At 41.9% G+C, this 27,154-nt stretch overlaps 1 protein-coding gene across 1 annotated transcript in view; it reads right to left on the bottom strand.

The window, feature by feature from the left end:
- Nucleotides 1–4,901: 4,901 nt before the first annotated feature.
- MRPS28 (mitochondrial ribosomal protein S28) overlaps nt 4,902–27,154 on the bottom strand; it is a 55,329-nt gene continuing 33,076 nt past the window's right edge. The window contains exon 3 of the mRNA XM_072151656.1: nt 4,902–5,073. Within this exon, the coding sequence (XP_072007757.1) occupies nt 4,947–5,073 (127 nt within the window). The 3' untranslated portion in view covers nt 4,902–4,946. The remainder of the gene's footprint in view (nt 5,074–27,154) is intronic.

Genomic DNA, 27,154 nt, shown 5'->3' with positions numbered 1-27,154 from the left:
GGGGTTTTGATGCTAAATATGTAAAATTTCATTCAAAACTGTATTTATCCCCAAAATAGTCAATTCTGAAAATCCGGAAAAGCGATATTCTTTTTGTAAGCCGCGTGACATCAAAATAAATTATCCAGACATTTCAGAAATTATGAAAATGTAAAGTAGACAAATGGGAAATGTTATTCAGCAACTTATTTAGGTGGTAAATCTATCTGCCTGAAAACGCAATGATTTTGAATTTCGAAAATGGCAAATTTTTCAAAAAATTTATCATATTTTCATTTTTTTTGTAAATAAACGCAAAACTTATCAGCCAAAATTTACCACTAAAATGAAGTACAACATGTGGGGAAAAAACTATCTCAGAATTGTTTTGATAAGTAACAGTGTTCAAAAGTTATAACCATATAAAGCGACGCAGGTCAGAATCCAAAAAATCGGGCTGAGCCTTAAGCTACAAAATGGCTGTGTCCTTAAGGGGTTAAGGACACATCTCGGTGGACAAGTCTTCTAGAATCTAGGTTCTCATGCTGTGGATAGGGCCTATCTTGCTGACCGGTGAGGGTCTCAGTGATGAGACCCCCACAGATCATCAGAACAGGATAGGGCCTATCTTGCTAATCAGTAGGGGTCTCCGTGAGGAAACCCCCACAGATCACCAGAACAGATGGACCAATGTTCCCAAGTCGGACCCCTCGTCCCTCCCCGAGATGAGTAAAGCAGCCGTTCGCACATGGCTGGGCCACCCCGTTCATCTCCATGGAGCTGACAGAGATTGGCGAGTGCTGTACTCACAACTTTGGAGTACTTGCAGAATTTTATTTTGAAAATATGAAATGAATTTTTTTTAACAGATTAAAAATCTGACATTGTGGATTCTCGAATATGTTCCATCTGTTGTAGAAACAACCTGTATAGTTATTGTTTATATGTAATCTTTACAGGGTCCTGGATGAACAGGGGTTTACGGTCTTTGGTTCCCCCTTCCGTACTCTTTGGGATCTGAATGGTGTATAAAGGGGACTCCATACATACCTCACTCTAGAGGAAAATGTGACGCTTTTTCAGCTCGAGGGGCTTCACCAGTTGAAGTAGAGGGGAGTTATTACAGTGTTCCACCTTGTATCAGACAGTAGTATGAAATCTTATCAACACAGAGTTCGACTTGCCTTCAAGTGATTTGTATGAGTAGTCTAAGGCCCCTTCCACACTGGGTCCTGAGTCCTATTCACGCGCATTATCTGCGCATGAAAAACGTGTTGAAATTGCATTGAAAATGCCCTTGAAAAAAGAGACACTGACCAAACTCTGACTGAAAACTGATTGAACTCTAATACAAAATGTCAGTTTTTCACTGACCAAACCCTGATCGCCCCCTGATCAAACTCTGACATGATCTGCAATGCAAGTGTGTAAGGAGCCTTAGGCTTGGTATACCCCAAGCGGATAATTGAGGACTATATGTTGGGGGACTACTATTACAATAATAAGCATCACAGAATAGTATGTAGACTCCATGGCAGTGACATTGCTGCTGTGTGAAGTTATGGAGAAGACACAGGACCAGTGTTGTCCCATGGGTTGTACAGTAGCGGTAAAACATAAGGCAGCACTGGCCGGACTGTGTAATTATACGGCTGGATAATGTGTCGCTGCTTCTCTACACAACAATACAAGCCTGGGGCTGTTTACACCTGAAGGTGTCCTCAAATTTAGCCTCCATTATTGAAAACATCCATCTGGAATTTCCTCCTATTACTGTTCTTCCTCACTAATTCCTACCTGTATAATTGTGCAAATGGATTTCTATGCTTTACTGCTCCAAATGCAGATGTTCTGTAAGTGAGGGGGAACCACAGCCTATGTACATAATAGCAAAGAAGGTATAAACCACTGAATACTATACTATATAGGGGATGGAAATCAGTGTGACCATGGCTCAGATCTAGATATTTTTACAATATATTTTTATTTACTTTGACTATTATCCCCCCAAATGGGTGAGGGCAAGATATGTGGGCATTTCATACATGCACAAACATATACACATATAGTACATGTTATGTACGAAGAGGCTACAAAATATGAACCCATCTATGGAAAGTATAAGTGTCCCATGTCATCATAGTAAAAGTAGATGAAAGTATGATTAACAATCAGCATTGCTCTACAGTCATGGCCATAAGTTTTGAGAATGATACAAATGTTAATTTTTACAAAGTCTACTGCATCAGGTTTTATAATGGCAATTTGCATATACTCCAGAATGTTATAAAGAGTGATCAGCTTAACAGCAATTAATTGCAAAGTCAATATTGGCCTAGAAAATTAACTTTTTCCTCCAAAACACATTTCAACTTCATTGCAGGCCTGCCTTAAAAGGAGCAGCTAACATGGTTTCAGTGATTGCTCCAGTAACACAGGTGTGGGTGTTGATGAGGACAGGGCTGGAGATCAATCTGTCATGATTAAGTAAGAAGCACACCACTGGACACTTTAAAAGGAGGCTGGTGCTTGGCATCATTGTTTCTCTTCTGTTAACCATGGTTATCTCTAATAATAATAATTAGAGCAGAGCTTGCTCAGGAATGGCAGCAGGCAGGTGTGACTGCATCTGCACGCACTGTGAGGCGGAGACTCTTGGAGCAAGGCCTGGTGTCAAGGAGGGCAGCAAAGAAGCCACTTCTCTCCAGAAAAAAACATCAGGGACAGACTGATATTCTGCAAAAGGTACAGGGAGAGGACTGCTGAGGACTGGGGTAAAGTCATTTTCTCTGATGAATCCCCTTTCCTTGTTCGGAGAGACAAGGTGAGCGATACCACCAGTCTTGTCTCATGCCAACTGTAAAGCATCCTGCAACCATTCATGTGTGGGGCGGCTTCTCAGCCAAGGGAATCGGCTCTCTCACAGTCTTGCCTAAAAACACATCCATGAATAAAGAATGGTACCAGAATGTCCTCCAAGAGCAACTTCTCCCAACCGTCCAAGAGCAGTTTGGTGATCAACAGTGCCTTTTCCAGCATGATGGAGCACCTTGCCATAAAGCAAAGGTGATAACTAAATGGCTCAGGGAACAAAACATAGAGATGTTGGGTCCATGGCCTGGAAACTCCCCAAATCTTAATCCCTTGTGGTCAATCATCAAGAGACGGGTGGACAAACAAAAACCAACAAATTGTGACAAAATGCATGCATTGATTGTGCAAGAATGGACGGCTATCAGTCAGGAGTTGGTCCAGAAGTTGATTGAGAGCTGCCAGGGAGAATTGCAGAGGTCCTGAAGGAAAAGGGTCAACACTGTAAATATTGACTTGCTGCATTAAAGGGAACCTGTCACCAGGGACCTCATTTTCAAGAAAGACAGGTTACAGAAGCTTATTACACCTGCATTGCAAATCTGCCTTTCTGCCTTTTCTAAGCATTTGCCTTACAATATAATTGTGTGTTATAACTTACCTTGCACCCTGATAAAACCCTGGGGTAGTCACAGGGGCTGGGCTTTGGTTTGGATGCATTTCAAAAAACAACATGTGTCTTATCTGTGTTACTCACTCCTCAGAGCTTGGCCCCCACCTTTGTGCTCCTGTACAGCTCCACCTTCTGCTCCTTCTCAGAGGTCAAAGACTGGTCAGTCTGACATCAGTGGGGGAGGGACAAGCTGTACAGGAGCACAAAGATGGAGGCAGCCTGCAGCTCAGACAAGTCACATGTTGTTTTTGGAAATGCATCCAAACCAAAGTCCAGCCCCTGTGACTACCCCAGAATTTTGTCCGGATGCAAGAGTAACACACAATCATATTGTAATGCAAATGCTTAGAAAAGGCAGAAAGGCAGATTTGCACTGCAGGTGTCTTGGGCTTTTACAATCTGCCTTTAGTGAAAATGAGGTCCCTGGTGACAGGTTCCCTTTGATTCATTCTAACTGACAATAAAAGCTTTTATTACTCATAATATGATTGCACTTGCATTTCTGTATGTGATCAAAACATCTGACAAACTAGAGGGCAACAGATCATGTGAAAATATAATATTTGTGTCATTCTCAAAACTTATGGCCACGACTGTAGTACAAAAATTCTTCTGTGATCCATATGTGACATTTGTATGTCCTCTAGTCAAAGAATGTAAGAGTGGGCATAGATGACATCTGGGAATGTGAGAAGCATCGCTGGACCTCGGGAGCAATAGAAGAAGCTGATATGGTATAATGAATCCTGTTTATTTGCACCAGGCAGACGGTAGTGCAATGAGATGGCACCTGGATGCAGGATGACAAGAATTCAAGTCATTGCGATTCTTTTGCTAATGTTCTTATGGAAAACCCCAATTCCAAGGTGCTACCTGAACAGGATCCCTCATCTATGAGTCGGCTACAAAAAGCTGTCAGGACCTGTAAGAGTAAAAAGTGGCAATGATGGTGCCAATTCCAGTTACTGGTCCCCGATAGAGTGACGTGACTTAATTGTTCAACGTCCATCATAGGGTCTTTCTGGGATCTGGGATCCCACTGGGAATAAAATCTTTACTTACATTTACAAATATTTCAAAAATATATATAATAAAACTAATATGACTATAAAATATATTATCGATGTATTAAACTTTGTGTACCGTATTTTTCGGACTACAAAAAATCCTTCGATTTTCTCAGAAATCAAAAAGGTGCGCCTTATAGTCAAGTGCTCCTTATATATGAACCGTACTTCCAGACAACACCTCCCTTGAATTGTGCACAGGTCTGCCACCTACTGGTCATTCATCCTTATAATCAGGTGCGCCTTATAATCCGGTGCGCCTTATGGTCCGAAAATATGGTAATTGGAAAAAAACAAACCTTCTGTATTGGCAAAGTTTCCTATTATCACACAAAACATCGCAAAAGAGATGAAATCCAAATACAACCATGTTCATACGATACAGAATATATATTTATTAAACAGAACTAATGACATCACAAGACTCCTAGTAGCACGGCATCTGCCTCCAGCAGGGTAGTATCTGTGTAGGCTCCTAAGAACCTTGAAGTCATCTCCAGATCATTCAGCCTTAGTCGTACTCTGGTCCCTTTTTGGTATTTTCTGGAAAGAAGGAAAAGAAAATGATATTTAAAGAAATGTGTTGATAAATTGTGAGGATAGTTATGAAGTAAAACTGCAAATAAAAATAGGCTGTCTGGTTTTTTAATTTTTTTTTAAGCAAAGGGCACACAATAGGTTGAAAACAATGGGCAGGACATCACCTTCCATCTGCTGTTTCCATCTCTTTCCAGTTTCTCTGCCAGTCTATACTTACCGTTCCTTTGCACAAAAAAAAAAAAAAACTCAAAACCAAAGGCTTCTCAGCCAATCACTGGGGCAGTTTTCCACTGCAGAAAGTGATTGGCTGAGTAGTCATTTCCTGTTTGGAGCAAGGGAACAGGAAGTAGAGAGCAGCAGTAATCCAGGAAGCTAAGAAACCAGGGCAGCTGGGAATTGGAGAGGTGGTGGACATGTCTTCTGTAATTTATACTGCCCTTCCCCATCAGAAAATATAACAAATTGTAATGTGTACTAGTTTTCGACCTAATCTGTCACTACAACACTTTATTACCCTTCCCTTACAATTGTGTTACTGTAAAGATCTGAGCATGTGAAGCGTTACTGAACACAAGGATAGTAATGTGTGGACCTAAGTTGCTGTGAAGGTTGTGTTGACTGTTCTCAGGTCTCTCATCCATGGAGCAGCCTTAGCTGCTTATTTAATACTTATTTATTATCCGCTAAACTTTGCCTCAGGCAGGGTTTCATTATGTATATTTGTCCTTATATTTGGGCTCTGTTGTAACAAGCTTCCAGTTTCTCCGCACAATTTAGTGGCTTGAACCTAATTATACTTGTCGTTCACCCTCTTCCACCATCTTTATTGTAGAGAAAGAGGATTTCCCACCAAAGGCTTACAATCTTCATTCGAGAGTCGTTAATTTAGTACTACGTACCCAACAGTGTCAGAGGAACAATTCAGTGTCTTAATTGGCTATTAAATTTAAATAATTACCACACAAATTAAGATGAAAAAGGTTTTTTTTTAAAAAAATCCCAATATAAAGCAAAGAAGTAGATGTTGAAATAACTTTAACAAACTTTAAAATAATGAAATGTGTTCTGCTTTCATTAGAATCCAAGCTTTGTTTCCTCTTGTATCCCCGTCTCCTGGTCTTGTTGAGTAGTCTGCCTCCACAATACTTTCCATATAAGGGGGAGGTCCAGACTACAAAACCAAATTGCTGTGTCTAGGCTGCATGAAATGGACTAACTGCCTGGAATAACGGTCCCTATACTTGAGAGATCGGCATCTCCCTTCCCCAAATCCTTAATATATACACACAAAGGCATAATGGAGACGTGTAAAAGAGTGTTGAGGCCAGACATCTCTTGCAGTAGAATGTCTCCCCCTATATGTCATCTGAAGAGAATTGGTCCAGATCTTTCCCGTTGGGTTGATGTCCTTCAAAACCACTTTCCAGCTATAACTGTGTAATGGCAACTGCTCCATGATCTGTAGATCTGTGTAACATCACGTGTGGATGTGGCATCCTGAAGCAGCTGAACTACCTACGTAAGCTCTTTAGGTTACCTACAGCTACCCCCTCATGGTACCCGAGTAGTGACAAGACCAATAGCAAATGCAAAATTAGAGAAGAATGATTCATGAAAGACCAATTGTGGTGGTCTAGGCAAGCTAAGGACATAAACACAGCAAGTCAAGAGAACTGGAGTTGGGGTGGATCAAACAGGGAAATGTTCAGGCTTTAGTGAATGTTTTAATAGTTTAGGCAAACCAACTAGAGTATGAAAAACAAAAAGAAAACCCTTAACCAATGCTAGTTCATATTTTACAGGTTAAACCGATTCACAAAACTTTGGTCTACAAGAACTCTGCAGCGGTTTATGAAGGCACCTTTGGAGGGGACATTTCTTCTTCTGGCAAACTCCAGCCTTTCATCTCATTACTCAAGGGTAAAATATTTTCCTTAAAAAATTCACGGATCAAAACGTGTGTTTTTCTGCAAAGCACAATTCAGGAACATGACCGTCAATTACGCTCACATCTCCCATCAGAATGTACATTTTACCAGGATCTGATCAAAGTGCTGCTTAGTGCGCTCCCTTTTGATCCACAAACAAGGAATAACACGCAATAGACTGTACATTAAGGGATTATTCAACACCCCGGAGTCTTATAGCACTTATAAGTTAATCTTGCAGAAAGTGCGCATTCCGCTTTGAAAACATAAATAAATTGAACTTTTCATCTCTTTGCCCCTCTTGTCGTGGAGGTGGATGGAGCACGCTAACAGGAATCTGTACCGCTACTGTGGAGCTCAAACTAGAGACGAGTCCACATTCTGAACCAGATTTATCAATAGGGAGCATGCGGTAAAAGCTATTGATCCCGTCATTCTACAAACTTCAGAAATGCCACTCCCCAGTAGTGTTGCCACCTTTCTTTTAAGAAACAATCATGATTCTTAGATTTCACTACCCCTGATGTCTTCCAGGTTAACTATGATGCATCAGGTGAGTAACACATAGGCAACTACAGACTGTACCATCTCTACTTGCCTAGAGGACAGTGTAATAACCCTTTCTCTTTATTCTCCTTCAAAATATAGAGCCCATACTATCATTATTACTGTATGACAAAAGCCTCTCTCATCACCAGCAGTAGATATGATAAGTTTTGCCCATCCCTCTGTGGAGAGTCTTTGTGGTATATTCCATTATCAGAAAGTAAGACCAGACCTCTAAGTCAGATCCTCAAATCCATGTAATTTTTACCAGGTCTCAATGAGATTACATGATATACAAGTAATTTTGGGTGAAACAGATGCATTCTGCCAATGTGAGGAGTTTGAATAATTGCAACTGCATTATGGGTAAATCTATCCATGGTAGTGGGTGGCAGGGGTGCAGCTGTAGCCTGACACCTCTTTCATTCTCCAGAACGGTGTGATCCCCTAATACATCATTGATCATAAAGTGATGGCATATCCCAATAAGATCCTGACACGTTGTACGGTGGTTGTTATTCCTAGTAATGGCTGCAGAACATTGCGCACAGCTTGTTCTATGTTGGTATTATACAAGCACGCAACCCAAAGTATTCTTAGCTTGAGAGATCTCGCCTATAATCCACGGTGGATGATGTGTTTAGACAACAGTGCCAGAAGATATCATCAAATTGAGTATCTGTACCAGTAGACACACTAGCGATAGCAATATCAAATTACCAGCGTTATAATCTATAATCACTTGGCGTAAATAATGGAGTAATGAACCTTTAGGCTCTACTGTATAGGAGGCGTGAAACAGACCCTGTAGGAGGGATGTGCAGGTGTTAGGAGCTTTGTGGAAGCAGGTTTTACAGGCCAAACCTTAAGAGCTGGTACAAAATTCTAAATTATACAGTTCTTTCAGCTAAGGAGCCATAAAATACTGCAATAAACACTGGTCTGGCTGGAGGAACCGTAGCCTTTGATGGTGGGTTCCTCCACGCAACTCAAAAGCGAATGAAATTCCTTTATTTCCATTTTAAGTGAATCACAACATAATATAAGGACCAAAATTATGTGTAAAGTAAAGAAAAACTTCAGAATTGTATGCATAGGATAACACGATAGATGAAGGTCTATGGGACCCGAGAAGGGGACTCCCAACAAGCTCCAGAAAGGCTTCTTGTATGATAAAGACCACGCTCTCCTACAAACCACACTTTCTATGGTGGCTTTAGGCTCCTGTAAATAAATTCTCATAAAAACATATAAATAATTGCAAATTTGGGAACATAAGCCTACTGTCCCCACACCCTCAGAGGAGTGACTGACCAGACCAGGGGTTACCACAGGATATGAGGATCTGGAGGGCTCCAGAGCTTCACTAGGGATAGACATGTTACTCACAGTATAGCAGAAACACTACTGCGGACTGTAGAAGTAGGAGAGCCATTTGAATTTTAAATTTGGGGCCAAAACCGCGCCTCCACCAAAACTCCGGCCCATGAGTTCAATCCACCAATAGCCAACCATCATACAACTAAAACAGTCTCTCCAGCACATTCGAGGAATCCCCTGCGCACTTGTATGTGCCAGATCCTTCACTGGTAGCTGCCATATGTCGCAGTGAAGGGCACAAGGCCACCTCCCTTGAGAGGGCTTACGCCAAGGACCAGAGACACACTATGAGTACACATATCCCAAAGCCTCTGCTCCCTGTAGGGCCTCCCCAGCCGGACCACCCAGGGAATTCTCCAGTCACACACAAGGAAAAAAAATGGAGACAAAACCGAAGAGATAAGAGGGGACTTATTTTAGGGCATTTTTCAGTCCTGTTGCCCGTCCAAAGGAGGGCTGGGGATCACTACTTGCGTGCTGCTGTAGAGACGGGGAGGGGGACTGGGTCCCGTTCTCATTAATGAGTGGACGGGCGGGACTAGCATGGGTCTTGGGTCTCTCCATTCCATATTATGTTGGAAATTGCTGAACACAGCTCCAAACTCTCTCACTCCTATTCCCATCTACGTTATCTATGAGAGTATGCTGTATATGCCAGAAATCTCCACCACCATTAGGAAACATATAGCCAATAATTTCCTAAAAACAGATCTGAATCCTGTGTTCGTGCCCTTCCCCCCTCTCTAGCAAGAGGGGAATTTTCTCCGTCCCTCGCTGTTGTAATGTCAGCTAAGTAGTGAACAATGGCGGTGAAAGTTGTTGTGCTGTCTGGCTGTGCCTGCAGGGGAGCTTATTTTCAATGAAAAGAACAGGCAATTACGTTGCGATACCAGTGTCACAAGCTCTAACTGCTGCTCCTTGTAATTTGAACACAATCTCCCAGATACTTTAATCACGCCTAATCCAATTTATTAAAGAAATTCTTAAACAGCCCCGTCGCACCTGCATATACAAATATCCCGAAAACCGTCAGCTTGAAAGGCATCTGACATGTCTGTCAGGTAATGTGGAGCATAAACACTGCCCCGTGTGACAGATGTTCCCTGCAGCTAAAGCATTTTGTGGACAGGAGATCAATAGAGAAAAGGTAGCGGGAAGCGGAAATGTGGATCCTGCTTACACAGACTCCCACAACTGCAATGGTTCAGAAATAAGCACAAATGATAGGTTGCTGTAGGCACGGTAATCATACATAAACCCATCATTATAGCCTGGCACCAGCGCTCTAATCCATAACACCGCTCCACCGCTCCTGCATTTATAGGCGGATGCTTCAAAGTACAAGATGTCTTTGTTAATAGCCCCCATGGGGCTCAACAACCCAAATACCCATTGTCCATTGCCAATGATTCACAAAGCAGTAGATACCTAACCTTAAGATGGACCTCATCCCCTAGGGGGAAAAGTAAAATAAGAATATAAAAAAACTAATATATAAAAGGGGCTCAACATATGCAAAACGGAACCATGTTGGTGGTTATCTGTAATCCCCTATCAACAGGACCATTCCCGAGAACTGAGTGGCGGGTGGTGTAGGTCTCCAACCACTTCATTCAATGACAGGTATTGCACTAGACTGGGATAAGTGCACAGTGGACATTTATTGGTCCACGGGCATATTGTCATACTGCTAAACTTTAAGGTGCAACCAGCAGTCTCAATGCACCAACAACCAAAGTGCAGCACTTTGCTGGATGTACATACTGGAATCAGGACCCAGAGCTGCTCCAGGAACCGGAGAGGACCAGGCACAGTACAGTTGAGCTGACAAGCACTTACCACTCCTGGTTCCTCTCCTAGCACTGCTGTGGCTTTAGGTCCTCACACCACACACAACCAGTGTCAGGAAACAGAGAGGAGGATCGGGAAAGGACCCGGGAGCAGTGAGGACTTCTAAGCTGCACTCAACGCTACCCGGCCTCCTGCACCAATGACCAATTTGAGGCTGGACAGGCCAAATGTGGCACGTCTGTGGCGGGTTGTATATCCCTATTCTAGGCTTGTAGTTAGTAGTGAAGCTCCTCCACTACAAATTAGAAGAAAAAGGCACTTGGTAAGGAAGCCTACCATCATCTTAGAACTTCTAGATGACCAGGAAAACAGGGCTATGGAGTCAAAGACTGTAACCATTTTGGTGGCACTGGAGTCAGAAGTTGTATCTTTTGATGGCACCATGCTGGATAATGTAGTGGTGGGTTTTTGTTAGTGTTCTTGATGCCTGAAAATAACTACCTTCAATTGTGAATCAGTTCATCTATAGAAGAAAATTACTTCAAATGACTCCAACTTTGGCTTCAATCAAAATTCACTTTTCATAGGATATATTATTCTTTATTGGATACAGACCCATGTCTATCATGTCACTACCTATCTATAAAGCAGTGATAACTGGGGTGTCACCAATTGTGACAAACATATTTTACAATGTACAATGGTGATAAAATGGCTGACATTCCCATTTTACTACAGTAAATTTGTCATGGCTAGTTATTATACACGCTTCTAAGTTTGGACAAACAGTGGCAGACAACAGCCCTGACCACATCCATTAATTTATAGTCCGTAAATAAATAGTGGTTGATTCTAATAAATTTTGACATGAGGAGTTCAAACCAGTGAACCAAGGTTCGGTCCAGGAAATAGGACCTTCTTTCTCTGACCGAACTCACTCATGGGCAACCAGCCCAAGTCAGCCAGGCCTGGTTGACAAAGACTCTAGAAGAAGTCAAAACGTTGCAAAGTTACTGGGTGAAGAAAGAACTTTCTACTTCTTCAAAATTAAATCAGAGAGCCGCGGCTTCCTCTATTCTTCTGGATACTTTTGGGACCTGGCACTGGTATTATCAGAGTACTCTACTACATCTATCGATCTGCCATTGTGCATCTTCGGTTCTATACTGTAAAGTATCTTCAGCTATTCATTATTATAATGGAAAAAAAAAAAAAGATTTTTCTCCAATAAATAATGGACAATGTACTGGAACATGCACAATGGAGGTGTAGACTTGGCCTTACAGCAGCATTTGTAAAGCCAGTTTTCAACAAAAATATTCAGTCTGTCAAAACACTAAGTGCAACTGTGAAGGTGGACCTACACTAACATCACCATCATCTTCTAAGAGGTCACGAGTCCCTACCTCCAGGTGGGACTAAACTATCATAGTTACAAGATAGGAGAAAGTGATACACTTCTTCCATTTTCCCGGTCCCTGTACAACGTTTAGTCCAGGAAATGTAACCGGCATACAAGCCATATTTCTCGTTTTCATATTTCTCATTATCATATAGTTTGGTCGTCTCAAAACAAAAAATTACCGTAAAATAAAATGTTTTTGAAACCTCTTGAAAGCACCCCAATATTTCCATTGTCCATTCCACTGACTATTTCATGCCAAAACACTGGCCCATTTTGTTATTCGTCATTCTTTAGTCTGGAATGTAACACTTGAGACGTTGCTACTCAGGGGACCAAGCTGTTGCCAGAATAGGCATCTTACAGCACCTACAATGCTCATGATCTACTGGGCTAAAATAGCCAAGGTAACCCATTAAAAAGCAATCCAAAGAGCATAACCCATTGTATGTGTGAGCATGACTCCCTTTCTCACCATCTCCCAAGGTGGCTCCAGACTTTCCCACAGTATCGTATTCCTGGCACAAACACACGCACGCAGCCAGCCAGCCTAGGTGATAATTCACTCAAACTTAAACCACTTTTTTTTCGCTCTTCCCCCCCCTTTTTTTTTTTTTTTCAAACTTCTCCAAACAAGGTATTATCTCCATTTGAAATAGTGGCTGAAATTCTACCGCCTCTCCTGAGAAAAGAACAGGGAGGTTTATTGTATCCCACAAAGGATTCTTGAGATATATTGACAGTGCAAGCAATCCACAGTCCTCTCGAGGGTGGAAGGGATTGTTAGTGAAGTTTTCTCACAGAAAGCTAAAACTGAGGGAAAGTGGCGCATAGGAAACTTACCTCGGCGACATACATACTATCAAAACAGACGGACACCTGAAAACAACAACAGGCTACAGTTTGTGGACAAAGTTGGACTTTCATGGGTAATAAAGAGGATAAACACAAACAAAACATGTCCTACTGCGAGAAGAGAAGATTCTACATCGGACATTGGGTCCCATATGTTCCAGATAACTAGTAACTACTCAATAAGCACCATCTACACCGGAGGCTACAGATGTCTTCAGTCTTATCCTGAACATTTTACCATTAAAATGACCACCTAATTATACAAGGAACAAATGGCGAATATCCAAGTCAACCTGCTCTGTCTAGCTTAGAATTTAGTAGGGTCCATGACCTATTTTACAATGACAGAGAAGCTCTTGTAAGTTACCGGTTTTACAACGAGTCCAAGTTGTCTACCTATATGGTTGTACTAGACAGAGCTTTTTTTTTTTTTTTTTTTTTTACTTTGAGGAAAAATTGTAGAATTCTAAAAAGGATAGAACTTGAAGAAAAAAATAGTTTTCTATGAAGTCAAGTTTCTCATAATTTCCGTAGCAGAACATTCTGAAATCAGTGAATTCTTCATATGGCTTCCAGCTGTGATTCTTGTGTAGTCGGTGCATCTTGAAAGTCTTGTCAGAATCGGCAGCATTAAAAACCGCAGCAAAGCATATGGATGGTTTTCACCTAATCCACTGAAAGGTTTGTACATTGTCACAGCACCTCTGTCACCACCTTTGTGTGGCCATAGCAAGCCAAACACAGCGCAGTGGAGGCCACTGATGGACCTACCATTGGTTGATTAAAGTAGAGGAAATACAGAATAAAAAGCATACTAGTGTCCACTAAACTTGACCACACATAGTAGTCAAAAAAGAAAGAAAAAATGTTGGCTGTAAGAAGTGAAACAAGAAAGTTCTCTTTGTAGCTTGTGGTCCACATCAAAGTCTCCCAAGCAATGCTAAGAAAAGAAGTTTATTATGTGCCAAACAATCTTAGGATAGTTAGGTCAGAAGTGGGATCATGGAGTAAAACACTTTCTTCAGTTCCCTTTGATCCTATCTGCTTCATCATCGACTTCTTTTTGTCTATTTAGAGAAGTGTAAATCTCTTAAACTATAGCGCAAACAGATTGTAAAGGCAACACTAAGGGGACAGGAACCTACATGAACTTGTAGAAATATCATTAGTCACCACAGCAAGGACAACTTCTACCAATACATTCAGTACACCCTTCATCAGGACCCCATTTTCTGCGGTGGCTACTTCTAGATCATCAGTCAGGGCAGATAATAATAATCTTTATTTATGCAGCACTATGATGTGGAGCCGAGCGAAGGGATATCTGCTAACGGGCTTTTGGATGAGGGCAATTACAAAAAACAGGACTTAAGTTGGACAGACGGAGGCAACAGAGGGACCAGTACAGGTTTATGTTTTTAAGCTGTCCCCCCGACAGCTACCGTACATAGAAGTTTGTTTTAAAAATCTCAGATAACCCCTTTAAGATGAAACAAGAAAAAGGAAAAGAAGGTGCTCATCATATAAATTGGAGATATTGGGGGACACAATATGGAAGTACAATATTGTACTTCATACAATATGAAGTAGAGAGGAGGGGGGGGATAAAATGGGGCCACAGTGTAAGGGGTAACTGGTGGAGGTACAGATTGATTTTAACAAGAGGTCCTACCTATTGCTGCACACAAAGTCCATGTTCACCCGCATGAACCGTGTTTTAAAATGCATTTCCAGTGCATCTGGAGGATCTCGTCCACAAAGCGTTTAGAGCTAAATGCTTGCTTCCGTTAAAAAGCAAAAAAAAAAAAAATTTGCACAGCAAACACATCTACATTTATAGAAAAGATATGTTCTTTTGAACACCGGTTTTGTGTTGTGTTTTAAAACTAATTGCAAACACAAAATGGGAAAACGCAAAATTCTGATGTGATTTGTGATGCGTTATTTTGCCCAACGCATTTGCAGTGCGTTTCAAAACCCAATGAAAATGCATTGTGTGAATGCGGCCAAAGAATATACAGGTAATATTTCCATGTAGCAGTAGGTGGACCCCCAGAATCTAATTTCACTGGTGGGCCCAAGGACCCCCAGCCCAACACTGATTGAAGCCATCATTAGAGAAGTGTGAACTTAACATGTGTCTGGTCAGTGTTGTATAACCAGGTTCCTATTTTCATCCCTACAACAAACCTCAAAAGAAGCCAAGGGAAACTATGTTGTATCGCAGACACATAATGCCAGGGAAGCAGGCTGTCCCGGCGCTGTGAAGAGGCCAGAATGTGCCATGGCCAGCTTCACCCCCCTTAGATCTCATTTCAGCAGATTATCTTGTACTTGCACAAGAGGCAGCAGCTGGATGCAAGATGTTGTTAAGTGACCACAGAAGTCGTCCCGATTGCCCGCACATCATCACTATTGATCGGAGGATGCATGGAATTCAGGCTTTAGAAATCCAAACAAAAGCAGCGGGTCACTTAGGAAAAAGCCAAGTGGCAACAACAGATAAGTGCGGCTTAGACCGAGCTATTTATTCAAGGGATACGGGAAAAACATCATCAATGGATCCAGTGTCTGAGCACTGAAACATTTACACTATGGTGGTGTAATAGATCCACGCAAGAATGATGGGTAGCAACCAAAAACCCGTCCATAGACAGGCCTATTATTTTCTTTTAATGATTTTTGAGCACATCCACCGCAGCTCCACATCTTAGTTTCTTATTTATATATTAGAAACCATCATCTTGATTTCTTTCCATTTCAGTCCAGAAAGATGTTTGATGGCAACCAATGACATAAAATCCTCTAGACTGGCTATAAATTATATTATTATAGACTATAGATTATGATCTGCTGTGGACAGTGAATGACATAAGCCACAAGTCTCTGAAGCTGTAACTAGTGTATAAACTGTATACAGGCAGCCCCCGGGTTACGTACAAGATAGGCTTCATAGGTTTGTTCTTTAGTTGAATTTGTATGTAAGTCGAAACTGTATATTTTAGAATTGTAGCTTGAGACAAAAAGTTTATTTGCTCCAGTGACAATTGGAGTTTAAATTTTTATTTTCTGTAATGGGAACAAGGATAATCAATAAAGCTTCATTACAGACACCTTACAGCTGATCATTGCAGCCTGGGACTAAAGTAACATCCAGAAAGGTCACCAGAGGGTTCGTCTATATGTCGGGTGTTCTTAAGTAGGGGACCGCCTGTATAGTGGAGTGAATACCATTTATTTTAACTTTCTATTATACTAAAATAAAAATATTATGCCATGATTCACAGCTTCTGCTGTGTGTAGGCGCTAAGTGATGATGTCATCTGCCTGCCGGCTTCAGTCCTACAAACCACTGACAGAGGAGAGAGGCTGCAGCGGGGGAACGGATCAGGGTTTACTATTTTACTGTAAGGGCACAATAAGTGGTGGAGCTCCTGTGAGTGGGCACAATAAAAGAGACAATAATGAGCGGGAGATGGAGGGCACTAAGGGCGAAATTATACTGTGTGGGGGTGGAGAAAGGGGTCGAGAAAAAGGCGTGGCTTAAGGGGCAATTTTGTGTAGACGAGTCTCATTTTTTTTCTGTTTTACTCTGCTACGTAAATTGGGGGTAAGCTTCTTTGTACTTAAAGAGGAGCTATGATGTTGAAAAAGCAGTCCATTCTTCAGACAGCATGTTTTAAAGCAGGAGGAGCTGTGCAGATCACAGTGTCCCATCTGCAGGCAGCATATTATAAAACAGGAGGAGCTAAGCAGATCATACATAGTGTCCTATCTGCAGTAAGCATGATATATAGCAGAAGGAGCTGAGCAGGTCATACATAGTGTCCTATCGGCAGGCAGCATGTTATAAAGCAGGAGGAGCTTAGCAGATAATATGTATAGAGCAGGAGATGCATAAGATAAAAAGAAATGGAATGCATGCAGAAGCTTAACAGACTATACTTCATTAGAGTATACACTGTGTTACAGGGACTATGTATATAGGGAAAATGTGACAATGACTGAACACTTTAATGGTGGGAAAATGTTGCTGGCAGTGTGCATCTGTCTCGAGGGGTCTTCTGCTCAGGAGCTGGTGGCTGCAGCGATAACATCTTAAAAAGTAACCAGGAAATCAGACAAGAGTTACCACATTGTGTTCACATCTCACCGGCTATAAGCAGGAACAATGCCGAGCGGCCGCCCTGCACCATGGAAGAGGCCCTGTGTGCAACGTCCATTATGAAGAACAATCATCCCTAAACATCACACGGCGCCACGTCATAAATAATATTCTCACAGTAGAAAACATATGAAAAACATATATACAGTAGGTACGGAAAAACCCCTTAAAATGTTTCACACTTTTTTTATTTTACGAATGGGCTGCAATGAAACAATGTTAATAATAATAATTCTTTATTTATATAGTACACACAGATTACACAGCACTGCACAGAGCTTGTCACATCAGTCCCTGTCCCCAATGGGGCTCACAATCTAATCAACCTACCAGTATTATTTCGGAGTGTGGGATGAAACCGGAGGAAACCCTCACAAACACGGAGAGAACATACAAACTCTTTGCAGATGTTGACCTGGGTGGGTTTCGAACCCAGGACCCTAGCACTGCAAGGTAGAAGTGCTACCCACTCAGCCGCAGTGCCGCCCTAAGTTATTTTGCACATTGATGTACACTGTGCCCCCATCTTGACAGAAACAACAGAAATGTAGATATTTTTGCTAATTTACTAAACAAAAAAAGTAGAAGCAGCTTTGGAGCTAGTACAGCCAGGAGTCTTCTTGGGAAGATGCAACACGTTTCTCACACCTGGATTTGGGGATCCTTTGCCTCTTCCTTGCAGATCCTCTCCAGTTCCTCAGGTTGGATAGTGAATTTTGGTGGAAGCCATTTTCAAGTCTCTCCAGAGATGCTCAATAAGGTTGAGGTCCGGGCTCTGGCTGGGCCAGTCAGGAATGAATTCTCTGTGAGTTGTTCATCTTTCCCTCAATTACAACCAGGATAGAAGACGCCTATTTTAAGCTAATGGAATCCATCTTGAACGATTTATTTTGGAGGGAGGAAAAAAGTTGGAATTAAATTTGACTCTTTGTATAGCCCAATAGGAGAAGGAGGGTTAGGGCTTCCCTTTTGCAGAGGCTATTTTCTTGCCACACAGATGGCACATGTGGGAAAATGGAGAGAAATACAATGGTTAAAGAAACTGGTGGCAAGTACTCAGGGCAAAGTGAGATCCATCTTTGAATTTTTGGAAAGCAACCTAGGGAAATTAGAACCCTGTAAAAGATGGGCTTTATGTAACACACTAATAAGATTGTGGAAGGCATTTAAAAGGATCTTAAGGGTGACAGGGTTTATTAAGGAGACCCCAATTTGGTTTAATGCTAGTATGACAGAGACCGATAAAATATCTGATAAAATGTTTGGGGGGAAACTAGGGATTAGATAAGGAGCTCAAATATGGGAAGATGGTAATATAAGGTCGTTAATGTCACTTCAAGAGATGTACGGTTTAAGAGAGACTGGATTCGATCTCTCTAATTAACTCACGTTTTAAAAGATGATCTACACCAGGGGTCCCCAAACTTTTTACATAGGGGGCCGTTCACGGTCCTGCTCAGACCGTTGAAGGGCCGGACTAAAGTTAAAAAATAAAAATAAAAAATAAGAAATTCCTCTGTACACTGCACATATCCTATTACTGCTCCTCCATCATTATTCCCTTTACTGCCTCTCCATCATTAATTATTCCCTATACTGCCCCTCCATCATTAATTATTCCCTATACTGCCCCTCCATCATTAATTATTCCCTATACTGCCCCTCGATCATTAATTATTCCCTATACTGCCCCTCCGTCATTTATTATTCCCTATACTGCCCCTCGATCATTAATTATTCCCTATACTGCCCCTCGATCATTAATTATTCCCTATACTGCCCCTCGATCATTAATCATTCCCTATACTGCCCCTCCATCATTTATTATTCCCTATACTGCCCCTCCGTCATTTATTATTCCCTATACTGCCCCTCCATCATTAATCATTCCCTATACTGCCCCTCCATCATTTATTATTCCCTATACTGCCCCTCCGTCATTTATTATTCCCTATACTGCCCCTCCATCATTAATCATTCCCTATACTGCCCCTCCATCATTTATTATTCCCTATACTGCCCCTCCATCGTTAATCATTCCCTATACAGCCCCTCCATCATTTATTATTCCCTATACTGCCCCTCCGTCATTTATTATTCCCTATACTGCCCCTCCATCATTAATCATTCCCTATACTGCCCCTCCATCATTTATTATTCCCTATACTGCCCCTCCGTCATTTATTATTCCCTATACTGCCCCTCCATCATTAATCATTCCCTATACTGCCCCTCCATCATTTATTATTCCCTATACTGCCCCTCCATCGTTAATCATTCCCTATACAGCCCCTCCATCATTAATTATTCCCTATACTGCCCCTCCATCATTAATTATTCCCTATACTGCCCCTCCACCATTAATTATTCCCTATACTGCCCCTCCATCATTAATCATTCCCTATACTGCCCCTCCACCATTAATTATTCCCTATACTGCCCCTCCATCATTAATTATTCCCTATACTGCCCCTCCGTCATTTATTATTCCCTATACTGCCCCTCCATCATTAATCATTCCCTATACTGCCCCTCCATCATTAATCATTCCCTATACTGCCCCTCCATCATTAATCATTCCCTATACTGCCCCTCCATCATTAATCATTCCCTATACTGCCCCTCCATCATTAATCATTCCCTATACTGCCCCTCCATCATTAATCATTCCCTATACTGCCCCTCCATCATTAATCATTCCCTATACAGCCCCTCCATCATTAATTATTCCCTATACTGCCCCTCCATCATTAATTATTCCCTATACTGCCCCTCCACCATTAATTATTCCCTATACTGCCCCTCCATCATTAATCATTCCCTATACTGCCCCTCCACCATTAATTATTCCCTATACTGCCCCTCCGTCATTAATTATTCCCTATACTGCCCCTCCGTCATTTATTATTCCCTATACTGCCCCTCCATCATTAATCATTCCCTATACTGCCCCTCCATCATTTATTATTCCCTATACTGCCCCTCCATCATTTATTATTCCCTATACTGCCCCTCCATCATTAATCATTCCCTATACTGCCCCTCCATCATTAATCATTCCCTATACTGCCCCTCCATCATTAATCATTCCCTATACTGCCCCTCCATCATTAATCATTCCCTATACTGCCCCTCCATCATTAATCATTCCCTATACTGCTCCTCCATCATTAATCATTTTATTTAATGCCCCCATAATGAATTATTTTTTTTATAATCACAGCCCCCCGACCGGCAAAATATATTTGCTGCTGGTAAAAAAAAAAAAAAAATCCTATACAGGCAGTCCCCGGGTTACATACAAGATAGGGTCTGGAGGTTTGTTCTTAAGTTGAATTTGTATGTAAGTCGAAACTGTATATTTTATAATGGAAGTTCTAGACAATTTTTTTTCTTTTGCCCCAGTGACAATTGGAGTTTCAAAATTTTTGGTGTAATTGGACCAAGAATTATCAATAAAGCTTCATTACAGACACCTTACAGCTGATCATTGCAGTCTGGGACTATAGTAAAGCATCCAGAGAGCTTCACCAGAGGTCACAGGGGGCAGAGGGGTCCGTCTGTAACTATGGGTTGTCTGTAAGTCGGGTGTCCTTAAGTAGGGGACCGCCTGTACTCAGCTCTGGCAGGGGCTCCCGCGTCTCCTTTCTTCGGGCTGCTGTCGGCAAGGAAGGGGTGCGCGGCCGTGTGATGACGTCATCATGCAGAGGCGCACCCAGGTTCAAGGAGCGATGTGCGCCAGGGTAGTCTTCCGGCCACATCACTCCACCTGTAATAATAGTGCTCGAGCGGCCGCATCGAGCACTATTTAGTGGCGGGCAGGAGCTTCCTGTCCGGACGGACGGAGGCTCCTGCCTGACTGCCGCGACCTGCCGGGGGCCTCAGCAGGAGCCGCTGGCACTTCAAGCGCTGGATGCGGCAGGGGCCGGATAAAACCACATGCGGCCCGCGGGCCGTAGTTTGGGGACCACTGATCTACACACTTCAAATGTTCAGATAGAATCACACGATTGTTTAAACTTAAAAGGGATATTCCCATTTCAGCCAATTAATGTTATTGTATGTATTATAAAAAGTTATATAACTTTCCAATGTACTTTCTGTATCAATTCCTCACAGTTTTCTAGATCTCTGCTTGCTGTCCTTCTATAGGAAGCTTCTATGTTTAAATCTGACCGTGGTCACACAGGTGCACGACTCGTTATATCACACAGCTCCGATTACTCTCTGTGATACTAATAAGCCGTGCACCTGTGTGACCGTGGTCAGATTTAACCCCTTAAGGATGCAGCCATTTTACAGCTTAAGGGTGAAGACACACATGGCGTTTTTGGACCGTTTTTGGGCCGTTTTTACTAAGTGCGTTTTCAGATCGTAAAAAACGCATGCGTTAAAAAACGCATCCGTTTTTAAAAAAACACATGCGTTTTTGAAAAAACATCCGTTTTAATTGCGCAAATTTGGAAAACCGGACAAAAACGCATGCGTTTTCAAAAAACGCATGCGGTTTTTTTAAAACGGATGCGTTTTTTACGATCTGAAAACGCACTTAGTAAAAACGGTCCCAAAACGGCCCAAAAACGCCATGTGTGTCTTCACCCTAAGGCTCAGTCCCATTTTTTAGATTCTGACCTGCGTCTCTTTATATGGTTAGAACTTTTGAACACTGTTACTTATCAAAGTGATTCTGAGATTGTTTTTTCCCCACGTTTTACTTCATTTTAGTGGTAAATTTTGGCTGATAAGTTTTGCGTTTATTTACAAAACAAAAAAAAAAATGATGAATTTTTCGAAATTCAAAAATCACCGCGTTTTCAGGCAGATAGATTTACCACCTAAATAACTTGCAGAATAACATTTCCCATTTGTCTACTTTACATTTTCATAATTTTTGAAATGTTTGGATAATTTATTTTGACGTCACGCGGCCTACAAATTTTCCGTATTTTCAGAATTGACTATTTTGGGGATAAATACTGTTTGAAATCAAATTTTACATATTTAGCAACAAAAACCCCCTATATAACCAACCCATTTTCAAATCTGCACCCCACAAACTATCAGAAACAGCATTTACAAAGATTGTTAACCCCTTGAGATCTTCATAGTAATTGAGTCAAAATGGCGGTGAAATTTAGAATGGTCAAATTTTGTCGGTTATACGTTCATTTAGCCCTAAAATTTACACATTTCCAAAAGATAAAAAGAGAAAACCCACCATAAAATTTGTTCTACAATTTCTCCTGAGTACAGAGACCCCCCACATGTGGACATTACTTGTGTTATGGGGGCACAGCGAGGCGCAGAAGGGAGGGAGCGCCCTGCAGCTGCCAGGATTTTAGTTTCCTCATTGGCCCCTTTTGAAGGCTATAAAATTTTTGCTTTTCCGTTATTTGGGCCATGTGACGGCATTTTTTTTGCGCGATGAGATGCTTTTTCCAGTGTTACCATTTTGGGGTTGGTATCACCTATTGTTGAAAATTTTGGAACTTTTTTTGAGGTCATGAGTAGAAAAGCATCAATTCTGTACTGGATTTTTTACTCTTTTTTTTTTCGTGTTCACCGTATATCCTAATAATCCTGTTATCTTTATTGTATGGGTCAATACAATTACGGGGATACCAGACATGAATATTTTTTCTTATGTTTTACTAAATTTGCCAAATAAAACCCTAATGTGGGGAAAAATCTATCATTTTTGCATCGCCGTCTTCCAAGTGGCATAACATTGTTACGTTTTTGGGTACAGAGCTGGTTGGTGGCTTGTTTTTTGCGGGACATGTTCTTTGCAAAGGTATCATTCTGGAGTACATATGTTTTGTTGATCACTTTTTATTGCATTTTTAGTGGGATATAATAGGTAAAAATCATAATTTTTGGCGGGTTTTTAGCGTTTTTTTTTTACGGCGTTCATCATATGGGTTCAATAGTTATTTAGATTTATTCTATGGATTGTTAAGGACGTGATGATACTATATATGTGGGGTTTGTGTTATGATTTAGACTTTTTTAAGCGTTATATGCCTCTTTATATGTTTTGGGGCTTATGGGTATTTTTAGTGATTTATAAAGTAATTTTTTATTGAAAAACATTTTTTTTTACATTTTTTTACATGATCCACCATGGGATATGAACAAGCAATCATCTGATTGCTTGTTCTTGATAATACTCTGCAATACTAATGTATTGCAGGGTATTAGCAGTGCCAGCTAATACCCCAGAGGTGCCAAAACAGCGATCGCCCCCCCCCCCCCGAAAACGGTGCGGGGGGGGGGGGGATCGTGGGGTAAAGACCCCCAAAAGGCATGTTAAATGCCGCGGTCGCGTTGACCGCGGCATTTAACGGGTTGAACGCCCGCGATCGGAGCCCACTCCGACCGTGGGTGTTAGCCGGGGATGTCAACGGTAGATTACCGTTGAAATCCCGCGGCTAACGATGCCGGTTCGGCTGCTATGCAGCGCTGAACCGGCATCGTCTCTGCGCAGTAGCTGTACTGCGCTGAGCACTATTTGCGGGACTCCGCGCAGTACAGCTACGGCGCAGAGCGCTAAGGGGCTAAACATAGAAGCTTCCTATAGAATGACAGCAAGCAGAGATCTAGAAAACCGTGGGGAATTGATACAGAATGTATATTGGAAAGTTGTATAACTTTTTTATAATACAAACAATAACATTAATTTGCTGAAATGGGAACACCCCTATAACACCGCAGGAAATAATAGGAAATTGGTTTCTAAGATATAAATATTTGGTGGAAAGTTTGTCAAGTTTGAAGGGGGATAAGTTTAAAAATAAACGGGAAGGAGTAATAGGTCCACTTGGAGAGGGCAATTGGGTAAAAATTCATAAAAACACAAAAAAAGGGTCAATGAACGGTAACCACAGGATTATCCACTAAGCTTGTGCACCAAATATACTACACTCGACATTGTCTAAAATGGGGATTAAAACCAATTCTCATTGTTGGAAATGTAGTGTTTTAGATGTAGATTTCTATCACAGGGTTTGGGATGTCAGGTCATTTAAAAATTTTTGGAAGGGGTATTTGAGAAAATCTCTGGGACTCTTGAGATTAATTTAGTCCTGTCTGTTCCCACAGCTATTTATGGATTAATGGGGAATCAAGATATTGAAAGCAAACATGGAGGCCCAATTCTCAGATTGATGAACCTGGCCTGCATCTCACTCTTGATTAAAAACTATGAGGAAAGCTTATTTAGGAGGAATGGAGTGGGGAAAAAAATGGGGGAAAATTTGGTCCAAATGATCCTAAAGTGTTTGTTTTCTTGTGTTTTTTTTTTCTCTCTCTCCAGCGGACCCGAGGGAGTGGGTGGGGAGGGACTCTTGTTCTGAGGAGAGGCTTCGTCAGCATACTCTGACATAAAGCCCCGACTGGTGGAGGCTGCAGTGATAATTGACTTTATGGAACTTTCTCCTATCTCCCTCCTGCATCTCTGGAGCTCAGCCACAGTGATATTTGGGTTCCAAGGCTCCTCTATTACAAATTGCTTAGTTTGGCTGGACGGCCAGGTTGAGGAATAGTTGTGATTGTCCCAAACTTCTTCCATTTAAGGATTATGGTGGCCATTGTGCTCTTAATATCCTTCAGTGCTGCAGAAATTCCTTTGTAACCTAGGCCATATCTGTGCCTTGCCACAAACTCTGTCTCTGAGCTCCTTGAGCAGTTCCTTAGACCTCATGATTCTCATGTGCTCTGACATACACTGTGAGGTCATATATAGACTGGCGTGTGCCTTTCCTAATCATGTCCAATCAGTTTAATTAAACACAGCTGGACTAACAATGAAGGACTAGAACCATATCAAGGGGGATCAGAGGGAAATGGACAGCATGCGAGTTGAATATGAGTGTCACAGCAAAGTTTCTGAATACCTATGACCATGTGATATTTCAGTTTTTCTTGTTTAATAAATTAGTAAAAATATTTATACATTTCAGTTTTTTCTGTCAATATACCTGGCCTGCAATACACAAGAGGTTAAATTATAGCTGTGCACGTGTCTGAAATACAGAGTAAGCTGTAAACGACAAGTTTTTTTCTGGTTTTTGGAACAACAATAGAAATCAGTGCGGCGGGCTATCAATTACTCACACAGTACAGTGCGCTTCCTCCGGAGCCTCTCCGGTTACCACACACAATGGCTTTGCTGTTCTTTCAATCTTTACTGTACAGGTGCAGCCCAGTACTAACCCCGGAGAACGTGTCCATATAGGATTCCCAGGGAGCCAGGACACCAACCTACCAAATATGGAACCCAATAAATATCAGGCAACAGTTGGTTGCTACGAGAGGATGACAACAAGGGTATTTTCAATGCCATGACGAGGAAGGGCAGAGTCCTACATCACTTGTCTGGGTCTGTATACCAAGGTGTAGGAATAAGCATGGCTGCTTAAAGGGGTTGTCCCAAGCATTGAAGTATCCCCTATTCACAAGGTGATTGGAGAAGGTCTGACCGGTGTGACCGCATCGAGAACAAAACCTCTCACCGATGGGCCAGCCATCTCCCATAGACAGCGAATGGCGCTCCTCCTGTGAGATTGGAAACATTTGCGTTCTCTAGATGGTGGAGATCCTGTTCATTAATCAGAAAGGGTTCCAGTAGTCTGACCCCCAACAATCACCTTCTCATCCCAAATTCTGAGGATTATATGGGATACCTTCAATACTTTGGACAATCCCCTTAGGTCAGATAAAGTCTTCCTGTCGACAAGCCGCAAACAACAGTCCTGTGGTTGGGCAGTTCTGTTCTCTCTTTATTAGAAGCATAACCAATAAGTCAATGAAAGAAAGGTGACCAGAAGACTTTCCCTTCACCTTCCAATTTAAGTTTCTGTTTCATTCCCCTTCATTGTAGAGTTTAACGGAAAGCCCTGATGGAAGGTCTGCCTTAAAGGAAATTTACCATCAAAATCATGCCTGGATAATCCGGGGACACTGACTCATAGATTGAGGCACAGTGACTGTGGTTATTTGTTATCCATTATACTTCTAAAATCAACTTTTAAAATAATGCTAATGAGCCTGAAGGGCTCTCCTAGCACCTCAGCGGTCTGGCTTTACAACAATTGCCCTACCCCCTCAACAATTGTGCAGTGAGCACTTCCTGCTGTAATCTGAAGGGGAGGGTGAGACAGTGTAACAGTCTCTAAAGCCAGATCACAGACAGTCTAATGAGCCCTAAGTCCCTTAGGGCTCACTAGCATAATTTTAAAAGCTGATTTTAGAAGGAACGAGGCCATGGATAACAAACAGAAGAAGATTACCACAGTCACGGTGCCTGGATATAAGAATAAGTGTCCCTGGTTTAACTTGCTCGATTTTGATGGTAGATTTCCTTTAAAATGTCAACCACTGCTACAGTACATTGCAGAGTATTAGCCATTGCAAATCTGCAGGAGTAATCAGCTGCCACAATCTCATATCAGAAGCGAATATTAAAATGGATGAAGTGGTTGTTATCATAGGTGAATGTAGAAGGCAGGTAATGCAGTTAATCACCAGTGGAGCCCGGGCATCAGAGCTTGCAATCTAGTCTAAAAGTCAGATGAGTAAGTGGAGCCGCATGCATAGAATCCTGTCCATAACTCAGATAGCAACATGTCATATGAGAGTAATGGAGGTCAGGGGCACGGAGCCTTACCCTTGTGGCCTGCCCTTTAAACGTCTGACAGTCTGTATGTAGCGCGCAGTTGGCATCACAATAAATGAGAAGCCTTTAAACATCATGGAGTGCAGCGTGCTAAGCCTGAACAGCTGCTGCATGCTGTCTACAAGTGTGAGAGCACCTTCCTGACAAGTTCTCAGGCTCAGCTCTAAGGTCAGCAGAGGATTAGGACAGTCAGCCCACTAGCCCTCCTGACAGCTGCGCTACTCTGCAGCCGCAGAGCCTCTCAGCAATGTTATCAGAGGGGACGCGCTCAGGCTGCTGTGGGACATTCATCTTACGTGCCTTACCCATGGCTCATGTACACAAGGCTGCAGGATCCCTTA

Source organism: Engystomops pustulosus, chromosome 5 (assembly GCF_040894005.1).
Source record: "Engystomops pustulosus chromosome 5, aEngPut4.maternal, whole genome shotgun sequence".
Classification (NCBI taxonomy): domain Eukaryota; kingdom Metazoa; phylum Chordata; class Amphibia; order Anura; family Leptodactylidae; genus Engystomops; species Engystomops pustulosus.
The sequence above is the reverse complement of the archived record's forward strand: the minus strand, read 5'-3'. Positions and strand labels throughout refer to the sequence as shown.